This window comes from Echiichthys vipera (assembly GCF_963691815.1).
Source record: "Echiichthys vipera genome assembly, chromosome: 14".
In the NCBI taxonomy this organism is placed as follows: Eukaryota; Metazoa; Chordata; class Actinopteri; order Perciformes; family Trachinidae; genus Echiichthys; species Echiichthys vipera.
Window position 1 is genome coordinate 8,547,093 of NC_139839.1, and position 14,615 is coordinate 8,561,707.

The 14,615-nt window shown below is 40.1% G+C and overlaps 1 protein-coding gene across 1 annotated transcript in view; it reads left to right on the top strand.

The window, feature by feature from the left end:
* fstl4 (follistatin-like 4) overlaps window positions 1-14,353 on the top strand; it is a gene marked incomplete at both ends in the record, with an annotated part of 174,305 nt that extends 159,952 nt beyond the window's left edge. The window contains 5 exons of the mRNA XM_083926448.1: window positions 1,015-1,133; window positions 4,189-4,338; window positions 8,263-8,370; window positions 13,389-13,498; window positions 13,651-14,353. Of these exons, the coding sequence (XP_083782574.1) occupies window positions 1,015-1,133; window positions 4,189-4,338; window positions 8,263-8,370; window positions 13,389-13,498; window positions 13,651-14,353 (1,190 nt within the window). The remainder of the gene's footprint in view (window positions 1-1,014; window positions 1,134-4,188; window positions 4,339-8,262; window positions 8,371-13,388; window positions 13,499-13,650) is intronic.
* Between the last annotated feature and the right edge of the window lie 262 nt (window positions 14,354-14,615).

The window sequence follows — 14,615 nt, forward strand, 5'->3', positions numbered from 1 at the left end:
AATTTTGTGCATTTTCAAATAATATCACACACCCAGTGTGGTGGCTACAAGAAAGACGACTTTGTGGTTTTCTGCAGTATACACATCCATCCTGTCTTTACACGATATATATATATTTTATTACCACATCAGCACGGCCATAAGCACAGCTTTACTACTGAACTGGAAACCCCACTGTGGTTTAGAGAGCAATACACACACATTTGGGTTTTAATATATCATCAAAACAGCAGGTTTACCACAGAACCAGAGGAAGACAGTGTTGTTTAGAATACAGTGTAAGCATTTGGATTATTTGTAAGCAATTATCAGCAGAGTTGCCTGATTAACAGTGTGTGTTCTGTGTGTTGTGTGTTAGCAGGTGCTCGTTTATTTGTCTGTATTTATACATGATTGCATGCATGCATATATATATATATATATATATATATATATGTATATATATATACAGTGTATAGTTTCTCTTGTGTACTTTATCTTGCAGCGTTACAGTGAAAATAGTATTTCTTTACAACATGACAAATCAGTCACCACCAGTTTTGGCCTCTTGGAAACCGCAAGTGTTTTCTGTCTCAAGTGTATCTTCTCTGCTCATGTGATGTATTCCTGACAGTGGTAATAGCTTGTTGCTCATCCAAATGTCTCAACACCAGAGTATGATCCTTGCTAACTCATCAGCAGCTGTTTACACAGAGCAGACAAGATGTAAAATGTTTTTCTTAGAAGCAGTGCCTTTAATTTGATGCTTCTTGCTACAGTATGTTGTGGACAAGTTGCTGACAGGACCTTTTGTGGGCACTGTCAAAATGGCTGGCAGCCACTCAATGCCCATTCCCACTAACATGAAAGTATGCTTACAAGAGTCTTGCTGTGTGTCCTCCAGCGGGGAAATCGAAATGCCCATCACAAATATCCAATAAGATGGGGGCGGGATTTTCTGCTGTTTTTGACATTTGTTGCTATTTTTAAAACCTGTTTGTCAATGTTTTTCTGTCTTCCTGTCTTCTGTTCCAGGGTTGAGTGTGGGGAATATGTTCTATGTGTTTTCTGATGAGGGCATCACTGTTCTTCAGCCCAGTGAATGTGAGATACGCAGACACCTGAAGCGGACAGAGAGGATTGTGGCTTCCTATGTAAGTGCATGTTATATCTTTTTCTTTTGCTATCAAAATTAGGGGTGTGACATTAACACACGGTTCGAGACGTACTTCAGTTTTGAAGTCACAGGACGTTACGGTTCCTAGTTAAGGGGGAAAATTGAAAAAAACTGCTTCTTTGCTGAAGTTATCCCAACCTTGGTATATGAATGACAGGGGGACGTCTGCCAGCTCCAGTTTCATGTTGTCGTTCGGCACGCAATTCACTCTCTGTTCGCTAGCCATCGATCCACACAGTCACGCTCGCGGGGGTGCAGGGCGTTCTATGCTGCGGCTATGCCTCGCCTGCCGAGACCACCGCCACTGCCTGCTACTCCTCTGCGGCTGTCACTGCACACGTGCAGGCCGAGCCGGAGGCTAAACAAGAAAACAAGCAAAACAAGACAGTGTATTTGCCATATTAATCGGTACAACGCTAAAAGCATCTTCCAAGCCCGCAATAGGTCTTAATTAGGTGGTTGTACCTTAATCCAAACAAGCACAGTGAGGTGCCAGGTTTTGTATTTTTTAATGAGAAAATTATTCACTAGAATCTCAAGGTTTTCATCCATCCATCTAATTCTAAAGTAATTCTGTCGTGTTTCAGTGTGAAAGGAAATTGCCACCAAAAAGAAGGCCATCATTCCTTCTCCTCCTCCTAATGTCAGAGTGGGGCTCCTCACCTCACTAATGTAATAGGATTACGTGTGTCCATTAGTCAACAGCTTGCACCAATGGACTGTAGAGTATACTACAGACCTTGAGGTTTTTAATCCACTGGAGAACATACTCCTCCCAGAGCAATGGGCTTTAGATGGTAAAAGTTGCTTGTTCCTCTGAGGGATTTGGGTTTTACAGGACCCTGTAATTGTATTAGCGATCAATACAAATTCAATAAGCCTTGTGTTAGCCAGTTCCTGCTGTAAACAGCAGTTTCTCCACTTTTGTGAGGTGGAGAGGAGGTGGGAACCCTTGAAACATAACCTTATGTGTGTACGTGCGTGTGTAAATGTCTTGTCAGCAAAGGCAGCAGACTGCAGAGCCTATAGAGGCGATATGTTACTTGAGTCAGTAGCAGTTTATGAATTTGTTGATATTTTAAAACTGATGCAGAATCAGTTATGATCATCAATAATAAAAGTCCTATTGGAATTAAGTAGGGCTGCAGTTATCAAATCTTTTTGTAATCGAGTATTCTTTCGATTAATCGGATAAAAAAAGACTACTTTGTGTAAAAAATTATTATAGTTTGCGTTATTTTGCAAACAAATATATTATGTCTGGGGTAGGCCTATTTGATGTGGTAACCAAATGGGTCTGTGTGTTTGTGTTTAAGTGTGCACACGTACATGAGGGGGAGAGATAGTGAGAGACGAGATGTGTGTGTGTGTTGAAGGCAATACAATCGCAATTTACCATGAATAAATTTACTATTTAAACAATTCAAAGTAGTGCATAACATTCTACTTGACACATGTGTTTACTCAAACAGGTTTCAAAGACAAATAGATTTTTTTAGAAAATGAATTAGAGAAAGATATTATCAGGAAGAGCGACCCGCTCTCTTTCTGTTTACCGTATCAACAAGCAACGTACAAAACGCCACTGGCCCGTTTACTCAAACAAAACTATAAAGACTGATCAGGTAGGTATCATTAAGTTTAACATTCATATAACCTAAACATAGAGGCATTCAAGAGGACAGCTAACGTTACGCATTCTCTTCCTGTTTCTCCGTAACTACGGCAACCGCCCTCCTTAAACCGGAACAGCAGCGCTCAGTAAAGTGGCGTTAACAACGGGCTGCTTTCAGCTCAGATGCTGAATCATAGATTTTGTGCTGTTGTGGCATAACAGTTCTAGTTAACAGTGGACACATTGCACCTCTTTGGTTTATTTGTGTGAAATGATCCTCCGCCTTTTCCTGATGTAGTGGTGTGCAGCCGCAAAAAACGGTCCGTGTGGAACATTGATCCCTGCGCTGAACAGGCTACATAACGCGCGAGATAGGAATTAAACAAATCATTGAGGAAGACATTTTGCCTCCATTCATTTTTATAAACGAGTAACTCGAGTAACCGTTTAAGCCCAATGACAGGACATTAGTATGACCCTTTGGTAGGGTTGGGTTATATTATTGTGTTAATTATTTAGTTATTTTCAATCAAGATTTGAAACATTTTATTGAATTTGGGACTGGACCATGCACAGTAGCTGGGCTGTGTTTCTTTCCCTGCTTAAACGGTCTCATCCTATTTCAGCATCTTGTCTACTCCTTATAAATGCTTTTTATATATGCCTCTTTTCTACTGTCTTGTGTTTCTTTAATAGCTTATCTAAATGCCTTTTATGTCTCATATAAAGGCCTCCGAATTGCCTTGTTGTTGTTGAAAGGTGCTTTACAAATAAACCTTCTTTGCCTCACAATAACAAGCATTTCCAATGTAAATGTCACACTAAGTGCTGCATTCAGTAATCAAATTAGAAGATTGCCAGAAAATTAATCAACAAAGACAACAGATTTTATTTTTCTCCATTTAACATGATGCACTAAACAAGATATTCTGACATGTCACCTTGGGCTCTGGGAATTTGGTATTTTTCATTTTATAGACTAGAGAATTAATTGTTGATTGAGAAACATTTACAGATGAATCATTAATGGAAAGAAGCGATCGTGCCAGCTCTTTCCCTAACGGCATTTTTTATTTATTTAAAAAAAAAAAAGCTTAATTATCAACCTGCTGTTGCAAACAATGATCCGCAATGATACATCACATGGGGCATCAAGATGGTCTTGGGGCTTAGCGCAAACGTAAATTGATACCATCTTATAATAATATCATCACAATGCGATGCACATAAAAGTAGACAACCTGTCTACCAAATGTTTTGAATTATTAACAATTCCATATCACTGGCAACGCTTGACAGAGTAAAATGCATCATACTGCTATGATAATCCAGGAAATCCTGCCAACCTTTTCCTCCCTCTGTTGCTCTCCTCTTCCTCCCCCCATCATCCTCTCTGTTCCCTGTTGGTTCTTCCCAGGAGGAGATGTGCCCTAAAGGTGAGGGGGTGTCACCTCAGCGCTGCGTGTGGTCCTCCGCAGTCAACATCAGAGATAAGTACATCTACGTGACCCAGCCCCTCCTGAGCCGACTGCTGGTCGTCGATATTCAAGCACAGAAGGTGGTGCAGGTGGGTGGAGTAGATATCAGGCATGTCAAACACACTGAAGTCTCAGAACATCTCAGATATTATTCATCTATAAGTTATTGACTTTTTATAAAGTTTGTATAGAAAAAATTGTATTGGCAAGGTTAAGTGTTAATAAGAGTTGCTTTCACTGCTTAAAATGACAAACACCAATGTAGAACAGAGTGTTACATCTTCTCTTTAGCTCATCAATTCAAGTTACTCCCCTTAATATCAATACTTTTTCTGAACTTGATATTTGAAGGGGGGGGGGGTAAAGTTTACGATAAGCATTAAGCAGCCTGTGTTTGGCTACATGTCAAACATCATCGCCAATTCAATTCAACTTGCCACGCTTTTGAACTGCCACTGATGTAAGAAGACCACATGCAAGGGAAAATAAATCAAATGCACCTCAAGCGCCTGAAACAATATGGTGCCCAGGTGGGTGCTGGATGCCTCGCCATTCATCTTGCCTGTAACGGCTGTTTAGAGAGTGAATCCCTCAGGGGTTCTTCCCAGGGTCAACATCATTTATACTGCGTTACAGGAAGAGAGGAAATAGGCCTTACTCAAGGAGAAGGAGGCGGGAGAGGAGGAGGGAGATAAGTAAAAGTCTTGAGTAGAACGAATGAGGGAGACGGCAAACTGAGCAGGTTCTGTAACAGTGAAAAAACTGGCATTATAAACTCACTACTTGACCTTGTTATCAGTTTTAGGTTTAAAGTGCAGTTATTTACCACTCCACTTTTATCAATAAATGATTGAAGAATAAATGAAGTTTTGTTTTGAAAATGACAAGATCTCAACATACTGAGGAAAAACATTTATTATCAACAACAGGTTTGCATGGTAGCTTACAAAATATGATGGAAACTTGTAGCAGCACCCAGTCGATTAAGTTAAGGCACAAAAACCACTTGGTTTGTATTAGAGAAAAGGTTGTGGCTTGGCTTAGTACTTCCAAGAAAGAACACTGGTTCCCCGTGTGAAAGTCTGAGGCCGGTGTTTTGGGACCAATCCACCTCTCTGACCCTTCTCCCTACACAGATTTAAGTATTCTGTTACTCCGTCACCTGATTTCCTCCTTCTCTCCAGATGTAATTTTACAGTAATGAATACGTGGATGACATGAATTACAGTGCATTACTTTCCATAGTTATATGTGTGAACAGTGAATGAGAACAGTCAGAGAGATTAGCTCCACGCTTTAATTAAGACCAGACTCACCAGCTGCCCCCTTTTCTCTCTTTCTCTATGTAACACCATAAAACTATTTTCCTCCTCTTGATCACTCTATCGCCCTCTTGTCTCCCCATCTCTCTTTTTCTCGAACACCCTTCCTGACCTTTGAGTGCAAGAGGTTAATGCATCCTCTGTTTTTTTTCCCCTTGCTCTTTCTCTGTTATTTCTTCTTAAAACCCTTTTTTTCTTTTTTTACAAAGGACTTTTGTAGCTTTCTTCAGAATCAGAGAAGGTGGTGCACTCTATCCACTGACGGAAAGAATGCGTGAACAAAACAATCACTATCAGTTCTTTTTTTATTAGTATTAGTTTTTTATTATTAATCATAAACTTGGACTGTAACCAAGAAGAATACCAATAGAAATTAGAGCATAGAGATCCACAGATTGCTGGACCTTTACTATTCATGAATTATGTATTTGCACACGCTTCTAAAAAGTTGTCTTGAGCACTTTTAAGAATGCTTTCACGATTTCCAGCAGACACTAGATGAAGGCTGTAAACATGTGGAGAAGCTGCACTTAAAAAAAAGGCTTTCATGGCTTTTCGTGCTGTTACACGCAAGGAAATAAAAACTTTTTTTTAATCTTTTTTCAACAAAGGGATCTAACCTTGACTCTGATGTGTCAGACCTGCACCAGCTAAGCCTCCCACATAGCACTAAAACAAACATTGGCTAATTAAAAAGAAAGACAGATGGCAAAGACCTCTGGTTATGTAGTCACTTTAATGCACTATGGTGGTTTCTTTTGTAAAGTGTTCAGAGGAGACATGAAGTTGTTACCTAGGTTTCAGCTGAGATTTTTCTTTTCTCTGAGCCCAAATGAGCATCTTGCTTCAAACAGATTCAGAAATACTAAATATTCTTTGAAGTAAAAAGATATTCCAGTTTCCTGAAGGATGTGTACGTGTACTTCTACACTTATTGGTGTGACGTTTCTGTTCTGGATCTCCTGGCAATCAAACTATGTATCCAATACTATAATTTTTCTAATCTGAAACCTTCCAAATTCTTTATCAAGTCAAATTAACATTTGATCATTTTTTTTCAAGTCAGTAAAGTAAAACAAGGTCCTGGTTCAGAAGTTAAAGGACTTAAATCATTTAGATGGGGGATTCCCTCGAACCTGATGTGAAACAATGAGCTTGATCATTCCTCCAGATAAGAGATGCTACTCTTTTGATCTTGTTAACCCTTTGAAACCGAGGCATTTTGCTGTTTTTTTTGTATTTAGTTAAAGACTTCAGAATAGGTTACTCAGAAATGCTCCTGCCTGCTTGCAAAGAGCAGATGAACCAACTAACCAGATAAATAGTTAGCTACATCTGCCAAAATGGTGTTTATCAACGCCATCACTGCTTCTAATTCTTTTCTGTTTACTGGAAAAAAAGCAACCACAACTCCCGTCAAAACTGAACCAAAAACTCTGGTCAGGTTGTATTGCATATCAACAACATTTACAAATAGGTCTTTAATTCCAATTTAACCACCTGAACAGTAAAAGTATGTTGGACGTTTAGAGGTGGACACAGAATCCATCGCCACGCCCTCTGCTGCACTGTGGCCTGACTTCAGCTTTACCTCTGCTCCGATTAGGTAGGAAGCTAAATGCATGCAAAGGCAAATTTTGACATGTGGCCCAACATCTCCTCATACTGTACATACGCACATGCTGAGTCAACACTTGGCTGGCCAGTGCAGAGCAGAGGGCTGGACCTCCCATTACTGAACACAGAGCTTGTGGTCTCGCTCCACTGGTGAGAGTGTCAGCAGCTCCCTGTCCACCCAGCCAGAAGCAGGGTAATGGATTGTGTTATTCCTTGTTGTTGACATTGCAGCAGACCTGAGGTTGAACACCCCCCTCCCCCACTCCCTCTTTTTCCTGTCTGCCTGTAATATGTTTTCCGTTCTCCCTTTCACTGTTTCTGCAGGTTATCCCGCATGCTTTCTGTGCTTTCACCTGATGTGTGTCAGCTATCCTCACTAAAAACCTCTCCAGCAGTAACACTGTAAAAGTGCACATGCTGTCAACTTCTTCCTTCCCATTCTGGCATTTACACCCGTTTAGTACTCCTGTCACTTTTGAGATGTGAAAACAACAGCTTACCCCTGAGTATGTTTCACTGTTGGGTAAAATAGCTCTGTGTTGTGTGCTTCGGACAGTTTCACCAAATTTGCAACATGCAAGCTGCAACTTCCTTTCCGTTTTTACACATTTAACTAATCAAAAACAAGCTCCATACTTACGAACCATTCATGAGCATCAAAGACAACTGGAGCAGACTGTTGCTTTCAACAAGATCAATTATTTCTGCTCACGTCCATTAGTTTGTTTGCCTCATCCTATTTCAAAGTATCTGATGTTTACCTATATTCAGGGTAGACAAATCAAGCATTAGAGGTATTTCAAGGGCTAAAGAGTGGTCTTCCAATTGCCAAGCCGTGGTGTTAGGTTAGCCATTGTATTATTAACTAAACCTCGACTGAGATTGGATTTTTTTTTTTTTTTAGGCCAGCAGTTTAAAAGAAGATACATAAACACTCATTCACTCATGTTAATTGTTGTCAAATTCTGAACAGTAAAAAATAACAGTATTTCAGAATAGATCAAGAATTAATTATTTGTTATCTAATTTTGATCTCCAGTGTAAGCTGTTCCTCACTCTGTCCATCTCTTCTAGGCCGTAACAACAGATCCTTTTCCAGTGAAGATGCTCTATGACAAGTCACATGACCAGATTTGGGTCCTCACATGGGGAGATATGGACAGAACACACACAACGCTTCAGGTAAGAGAGAGCGTGTGTGTGTGTGTGTGTGTGTGTGTGTGTGTGTGTGTGTGTGTGTGTGTGTGTGTGTGTGTGTGTGTGTGTGTGTGTGTGTGTGTGTGTGTGTGTGTGTGTGTGTGTGTGTGTGTGTGTGTGTGTGTGTGTGTGTGTGTGTGTGTGTGTGTGTGTGTGTGTGTGTGTGTGTGTGGTCCTTTTCTGTATACTATATTCAAATTTTGAAAAATGTAATGAAACTGTTGATTAAAGCACTTCATCTCTTACATTGCAGCCTAATTTTAAATCAGGGTGGTGATAATTTAAATAAAATCCAACCAAGTGCACCTTTAAAGTACAAAATAGCCCTTCTTTATTACAGTCTTATTTCTACACCACCACACCTGCATTTGCCGTGTGTTTATTCGTGAACTCTGATGAGCGATTATCTAGAAGAATATAAACTATATAAGCTGTAGAAAGTTCACTAATGGAGGAAAATGCCTCATAACTAATTGAGCTCCATTGTGTACCTGCGTACCTTGTTTAAGCAATAAGTATTTACGAGAGAGCATCTAATCTGTGTATGTTTTATAGCATTTACCAAGCCAGCAAAACAGCAATTTACAGTTGCAGTGCTGTCGGCTTGTGCCCAGCGTCCCTTTGGACCACGGGTGTTGGAAGCTTCACAAATGAGAAATGATCACAGGTGTGGTTGTATTTAATCCGCCTTTGGGGATTGGGTGAGGCGAGGGAAGAGAGAGGAGGATGCAGAGAGGGTCAAGGAGGTGAAGGGGAACAGAACTGAAGCCTGGGGGAGAGGTATGATTCTGTTTTTATAGGGCCAGTATTTGTATTTATGTTTGCAACAGTGGAGGACACTGCCATGAGTAAAGCCACCAAGGGATCCCATTGTAATCTCTGTAATAGACACAAACATGTATATTGTTCTGATTTGTCCCATTGAAGGGACACATCCCATTATAATCATGTGAGGCGTTGTGTTCAGTCTTCACTGTTTGGGGATGTGCTGTGTCTATTCATTATGAGGATTGCAGAATGATGATACACTCTCAAATTTATGATTCATCAGAGGACCTTTGGGGTGAAATGACTCATTTTATATTCAGAAAATCACTTCAATGCATTAATGTTTTTTTTCTGTGAGGTTTGCATTGTTGTGGTTTATTTTTAATACGTAATCAGTGGTTGTGTAGCTGTTAATGGTACTGCAGTCATATAAACGACGCTTCTTAGTGAGGCTATACTGTTTCAATGATGTTTTCACTATTATTTCCAGATTTTTTAACAGAGACTTTAATGGTTTTGGATCTAAAGGTGTCACTATAGTCTGGCAACAAAAAGGAGTGAAAAGATGACCACCTGTGTGTGGGTTTTCACAGTTTTCTACTGATCTACAATCAGCATGGCCAAGCTTTGTTTCTGTGTGGATGACTCAGTTGAGCTGCACACTGTGGTGTTTATGTCCGAGTTGTTTTTAAACTTCTATCAGAGGTTAAAGTCTTAAATGAAGCAGAACATTCAATGAAAAGAATACAATTTTCTCGCAATTTGAAACAATCAAAGGACAGAACTTTGCATAAAACTTGTGTAAACATTTCTGCCTGAATTGCAGAAAACACAGTATTGTGTTTCTGTTGTTTTTTACCCACTTCCTGCAGTTCTTCAGAAGCAATGAATAATTAGAGAGCAGAAGATGAATCATTCAAAAATGCAATTGTAGGGACACTAATAATGGACCGGAGACCACGTGGATCACACCACAAATGAATGGTCTGATAATATCGTCATCATCATTTGGACTGAAAGTAATTGACCTGTTCAGCAGCAGTCTGAAACTACCACAGGTACTGCTTCGCATCAGCGAATCATACATGTGTATGAGTGTGTGTGGCTGTGTTTGCGCATGTCAATTTGTGCACTCGTAATTTGTAAATGTGCGTTAGTGAAGATGTGCATTCAGCTCAGTGTGTGTGGTATTTCAAAGCAGCCAGGTTTTAGGATGGCTCAATATCTCTGTGTAAACATCAAAGCGAGTGTGATTGTCAATTCATTAGAGAAGACAAATGCAGGAATCTCTGCCAGCCAGAGAGAAATGCGGCCTTTTTAGACTGGCAGTTCAGTCTGCAACTACGTGCCCAGAAAACATTTAACTCACAGACACTTTGTTTTTCTCGGCGCACACAGGACACAGTTTTTCCCTTTCAGTATTTTACCCATACATCTCTCTATTAGTTTTGGCAATTATGTATTTAAGACTGATAATTATAATAGTTTTAAAAACAGGAAACAAAGTGCCATATAGATGCCCATTATTTTTATACAATAGTTCTAAGTTTTTCAACCCCGATTTAATTTGAGGAATATAGACATGTTTTATCTCAAATCCTCCAATATAGCCACAAGCCAAACTTGTCAAATGTATTTTTTTCCTATATTATCTTTACCTACTAGGAACCATCTAATAATAACAAATGTGTTATATAAATCAGGGGCATCTGGTGGCCTTTTAGTTAAGACACATAACATATAACTGTAATCTCCCTGGTTTGATTCAAATCAATAATCATCAAATGAATGAGCAAGTTAACAAGACTGTGCATCTGCAGACACTGGATGCCAACTGCCAAAATTTTATTGAAATTTAGTGCTATGTTCAGTACCTTACTCCGTTTAGATGTCACGGTATGGTACAGTTCATAGTTAAGGGGGAAAATGAAAAAAACTGCATGTTGGTCAGAAGTTAAACAGTTTTAGCTGTCAGTATGAAACATTCAAATAAAATGTATAACAAATATAAAAAAAATTACTGCTGCAATTCTTTACGGACCGCGGTCCACCTCTGTACCGTGATGGTTCGGTACACCCCTATTGCAAGAGTATAATAAATGAATATCCGATATGCATATCAGCAAACATCTGTCTCCTTTCTTTCTAATGCATGTATTTTTAAAGCTTAGGTGCCTCAGGGTGAAAAGAAGTATTAATTTTATTTTTAAAATTCTGCATCGATCTTAAGCAACAAGCCTTTGAGTCTTCCAGGGAATCCATAACGTGCTTTATTGCTCCCCAGGAGCAACAAGAAGAGAAAATCCTGACAGTGTCTATGAAAAAAAGATAAAACATGTAACATGTGCTGCACTGGATAATGTGAAAGTGCCTTGTAAGATTCTTTGAATTTCCCAAATTACAAAAATACACTGGAGCATTTGAGGAGTCCCTATTATCTGGGTGTTCTGTAGTCAGATGTGAAAGTAAAAAAAAAAAGCTACTCAAGGCATTGCAGAGTGAATGTTGTTGAAAAGCAAAAGCTACTCAGTCAGAACCAAATCCCCTCAGGTATTAGTGCAGCCAGGGAGGCAGGGGCAGGGTAAAACTCAATTGGGCCTCGTTGCTGAGTGTGTGGATATGAAATCCAAGCATGAGCGATGACAAAGGGAGGCCAGTGGCATTAAATTGAGAGCACCTGAAGACCACAGCAGCTGCCTAATAATACATGAGCGATACTACATTAAACCTCATTAACTGCCATCATTGTATTCTGCAACAGTTGTAATGACTTTTTTTAATGAGTATTCTTTTCACGTCTCACAAGCAGTGAGAAACCTCCAGATCTATTTAGTTAAAAATGGATGAGATAGTCAGGAGGATGGAGAAAGAGAGAGCTTTTAAGAAGTGCTGCAGCAGTGTAGAAGAAAGTAACATCTCAGCAGCATTAACTGCTATTTTTATTTCCTAGCATTTGATAGTTTCTGAGGGAGGAGTGTGGAGTCTGCCCCCCCACTGGGCATCAGGTAGAGGTTCAGCTTTAGTGGTGTAGGCGTAGACATCAGAGTAGATTTTACACTTGGTTCTCTCCTTTTAAGACAATATTATATATGCTCTTCAGCAATATTTGCCGAGGTGTCTAAACTTAGAGTTTCTGAGAGAATTTAAAGTCTTCTAAGGAAAAGAAGCAGGAGCAGCAGTGACTGGTTGCTTTTAATAAATGTTTCACATGTGTAGGTGTCATAAACAACCTCACTTGTCCTTGACTATGACCTGATCATGCAGGCATGCATGATGAAGCATGTGTCATGGACAAGGCGGTGCATTGCGAGTCCATCAAAAGTGTATGCACTCCATGCCTTGCACTTTAAAAACATGCTGATTCAGTACCAGGTGTATGACATGAGAGATGGGGCATTTACTGTGGTGTGTGCTTCTAAGACAATCATTGAATAAGATGCTTTATCAGAGAACTGAGGTGGGGCCGCATTTTATCAGCTCAAGTCATATACTATAGATGTGTATCTGTTCTAGGATTTATGGACATGTCACCTGGACAAGAACCGGCTGTTAAGACCTGAGATATGAGCCTTTATTCTGATGAAGCTAAAAGGTCACAGGTTTAATTATCACATCAGTCAGATTTTCTTTTAGCTGGACACTTAACTGTAGCTCTAACAATGCTGGAGTTTTGAGGCTGAGACTGATATTTAAAAGTTTTTGATAAGGATCCCTACAGTTAGTTTCACAATTTTAAAAGCTTAAACATAATCTTGTCAGTGCTCTGGTGGACAAATTCTATAATATATAAAATTGACGTTTGCAGAAATTATATCTTATTTATTTTGATTGTATTTTTCAACCGGTAACTGATATTAGTTTTGTCTTTTAATAAGCTGACAAAACTGTAAAACAATTTAGAATAACTGAGGTAAAACATACTTTGTGTGCCAGGAGCTGTTAAGTCTGTACACATTTTAGTACCCTCTTCATTTAAAAAAATGGGGTTCTACTCAAAGATTAGTTCATTATGTTTTTATATAAGAATTATATCATCACATTTTTTTAAACTCTCAAATACTGGTATGGTGTCTGCCTCACAAACACAGTATCAGTCTAGATGCAGGTAAATATATAGGAATGGACATTCATCTTTATTTTAGATTGTAAAATGGAAAACATCACTGTCTATATCATGGTTATAATCTTTTTTTATAGGTATTTCATATTCATGCTGTTCTGTACATTGTCCACAGGTAATTCCTCAAGCAAGTGTGGGTGAAATACATCATGCCATCCGAACAACTTTCCAGAGGGTCAACGACTTTTTCATCCCTCCGACCAACCTCATCATCACCCACGTGAGGTAAAACATTTCACACACATGCCACATTCAGTCATCTCATTACTCATCACTGCTGTCCTTCTGAAGTGAAGGAGAAAAGAGCAAATGTGTTAATCACTCTCCCCAAAATCTAAAAAGGCTATTAACCTTTACTTTGAACTTTGTCAATTTAGGTTTGCCTTTGTCTTCCTCAAAAATGAACCTGCGGTACACAAGATTGACCTGGAGACCTTCCACCGCGTCAAGACCATCAGCCTGAAGAACTACAGCTGCATACCAGTCAGCATGGCCTACACACATCTCAGCGGCTTCTACTTTGTCCAGTGCCAGAGCAAGAGCCACCTGCAAGCCCAGCCCCAGCTCCTCATCGACAGCGTGACGGACACAGTGATTGGTCCAAACCTAAACATCACGGGTCAGCCGTTCGTGTCACCGGACGGCCGCTACATTGTGACACCTGACCCGCAGAGCTCAAAGCTGATGGTACAGACAGTGTCATTCCAGGGGGAGCTGGCTCTGAACCAGGAACTGGACGAGCCTGTAGCTGTCTCTGATCTGGCTTTCCAGCCTTCCTTCACAGAGTCCAACCAGCATGTGGTTGTCGCCACCTCAGGCTCAGGCACGGACCTGCTATTTGCTGATCTGTCCTCGGGCCGCACTGAGGTTCTCCGGAGCCTCAAGGAGCCCCTGGCCCCCCAAGCCTGGCCCTGGGGAGGCCCTAACAGAGTAGTGGTGTCCAGCGGGCTGTTCGGACAGTACCTTGTGACACCATCAGCCGAGTCCCTCTTTGTCCTGAACGGCAAACAGACAACGCCGCACTGCGAGGTGTCAGACATCAAGAGAGGGAACACAGTTGTTTGGGTCGGTGAGGTATGAGTAAAAAAAGAAAAAAAAAGAAAGCTGGAGTAGTATTAGGGACAGACATAAATGAAAAAAGGAAAGATCAGGCCAAATTACCCATTATAAAGATTTATGTGAACATAAGTTGTGGACTCAACCCTGGGACTGAGCTAGAGGGATACATGCCTGGGTTTATTGTAACAAAAGTACACCTAAAAATAGAGTAAACATTAAGAAACCCTGTTGTGATATTTCTATTGGGAGAAAGTGTCAATGCCGTTCAGTGCAACAGTGATCT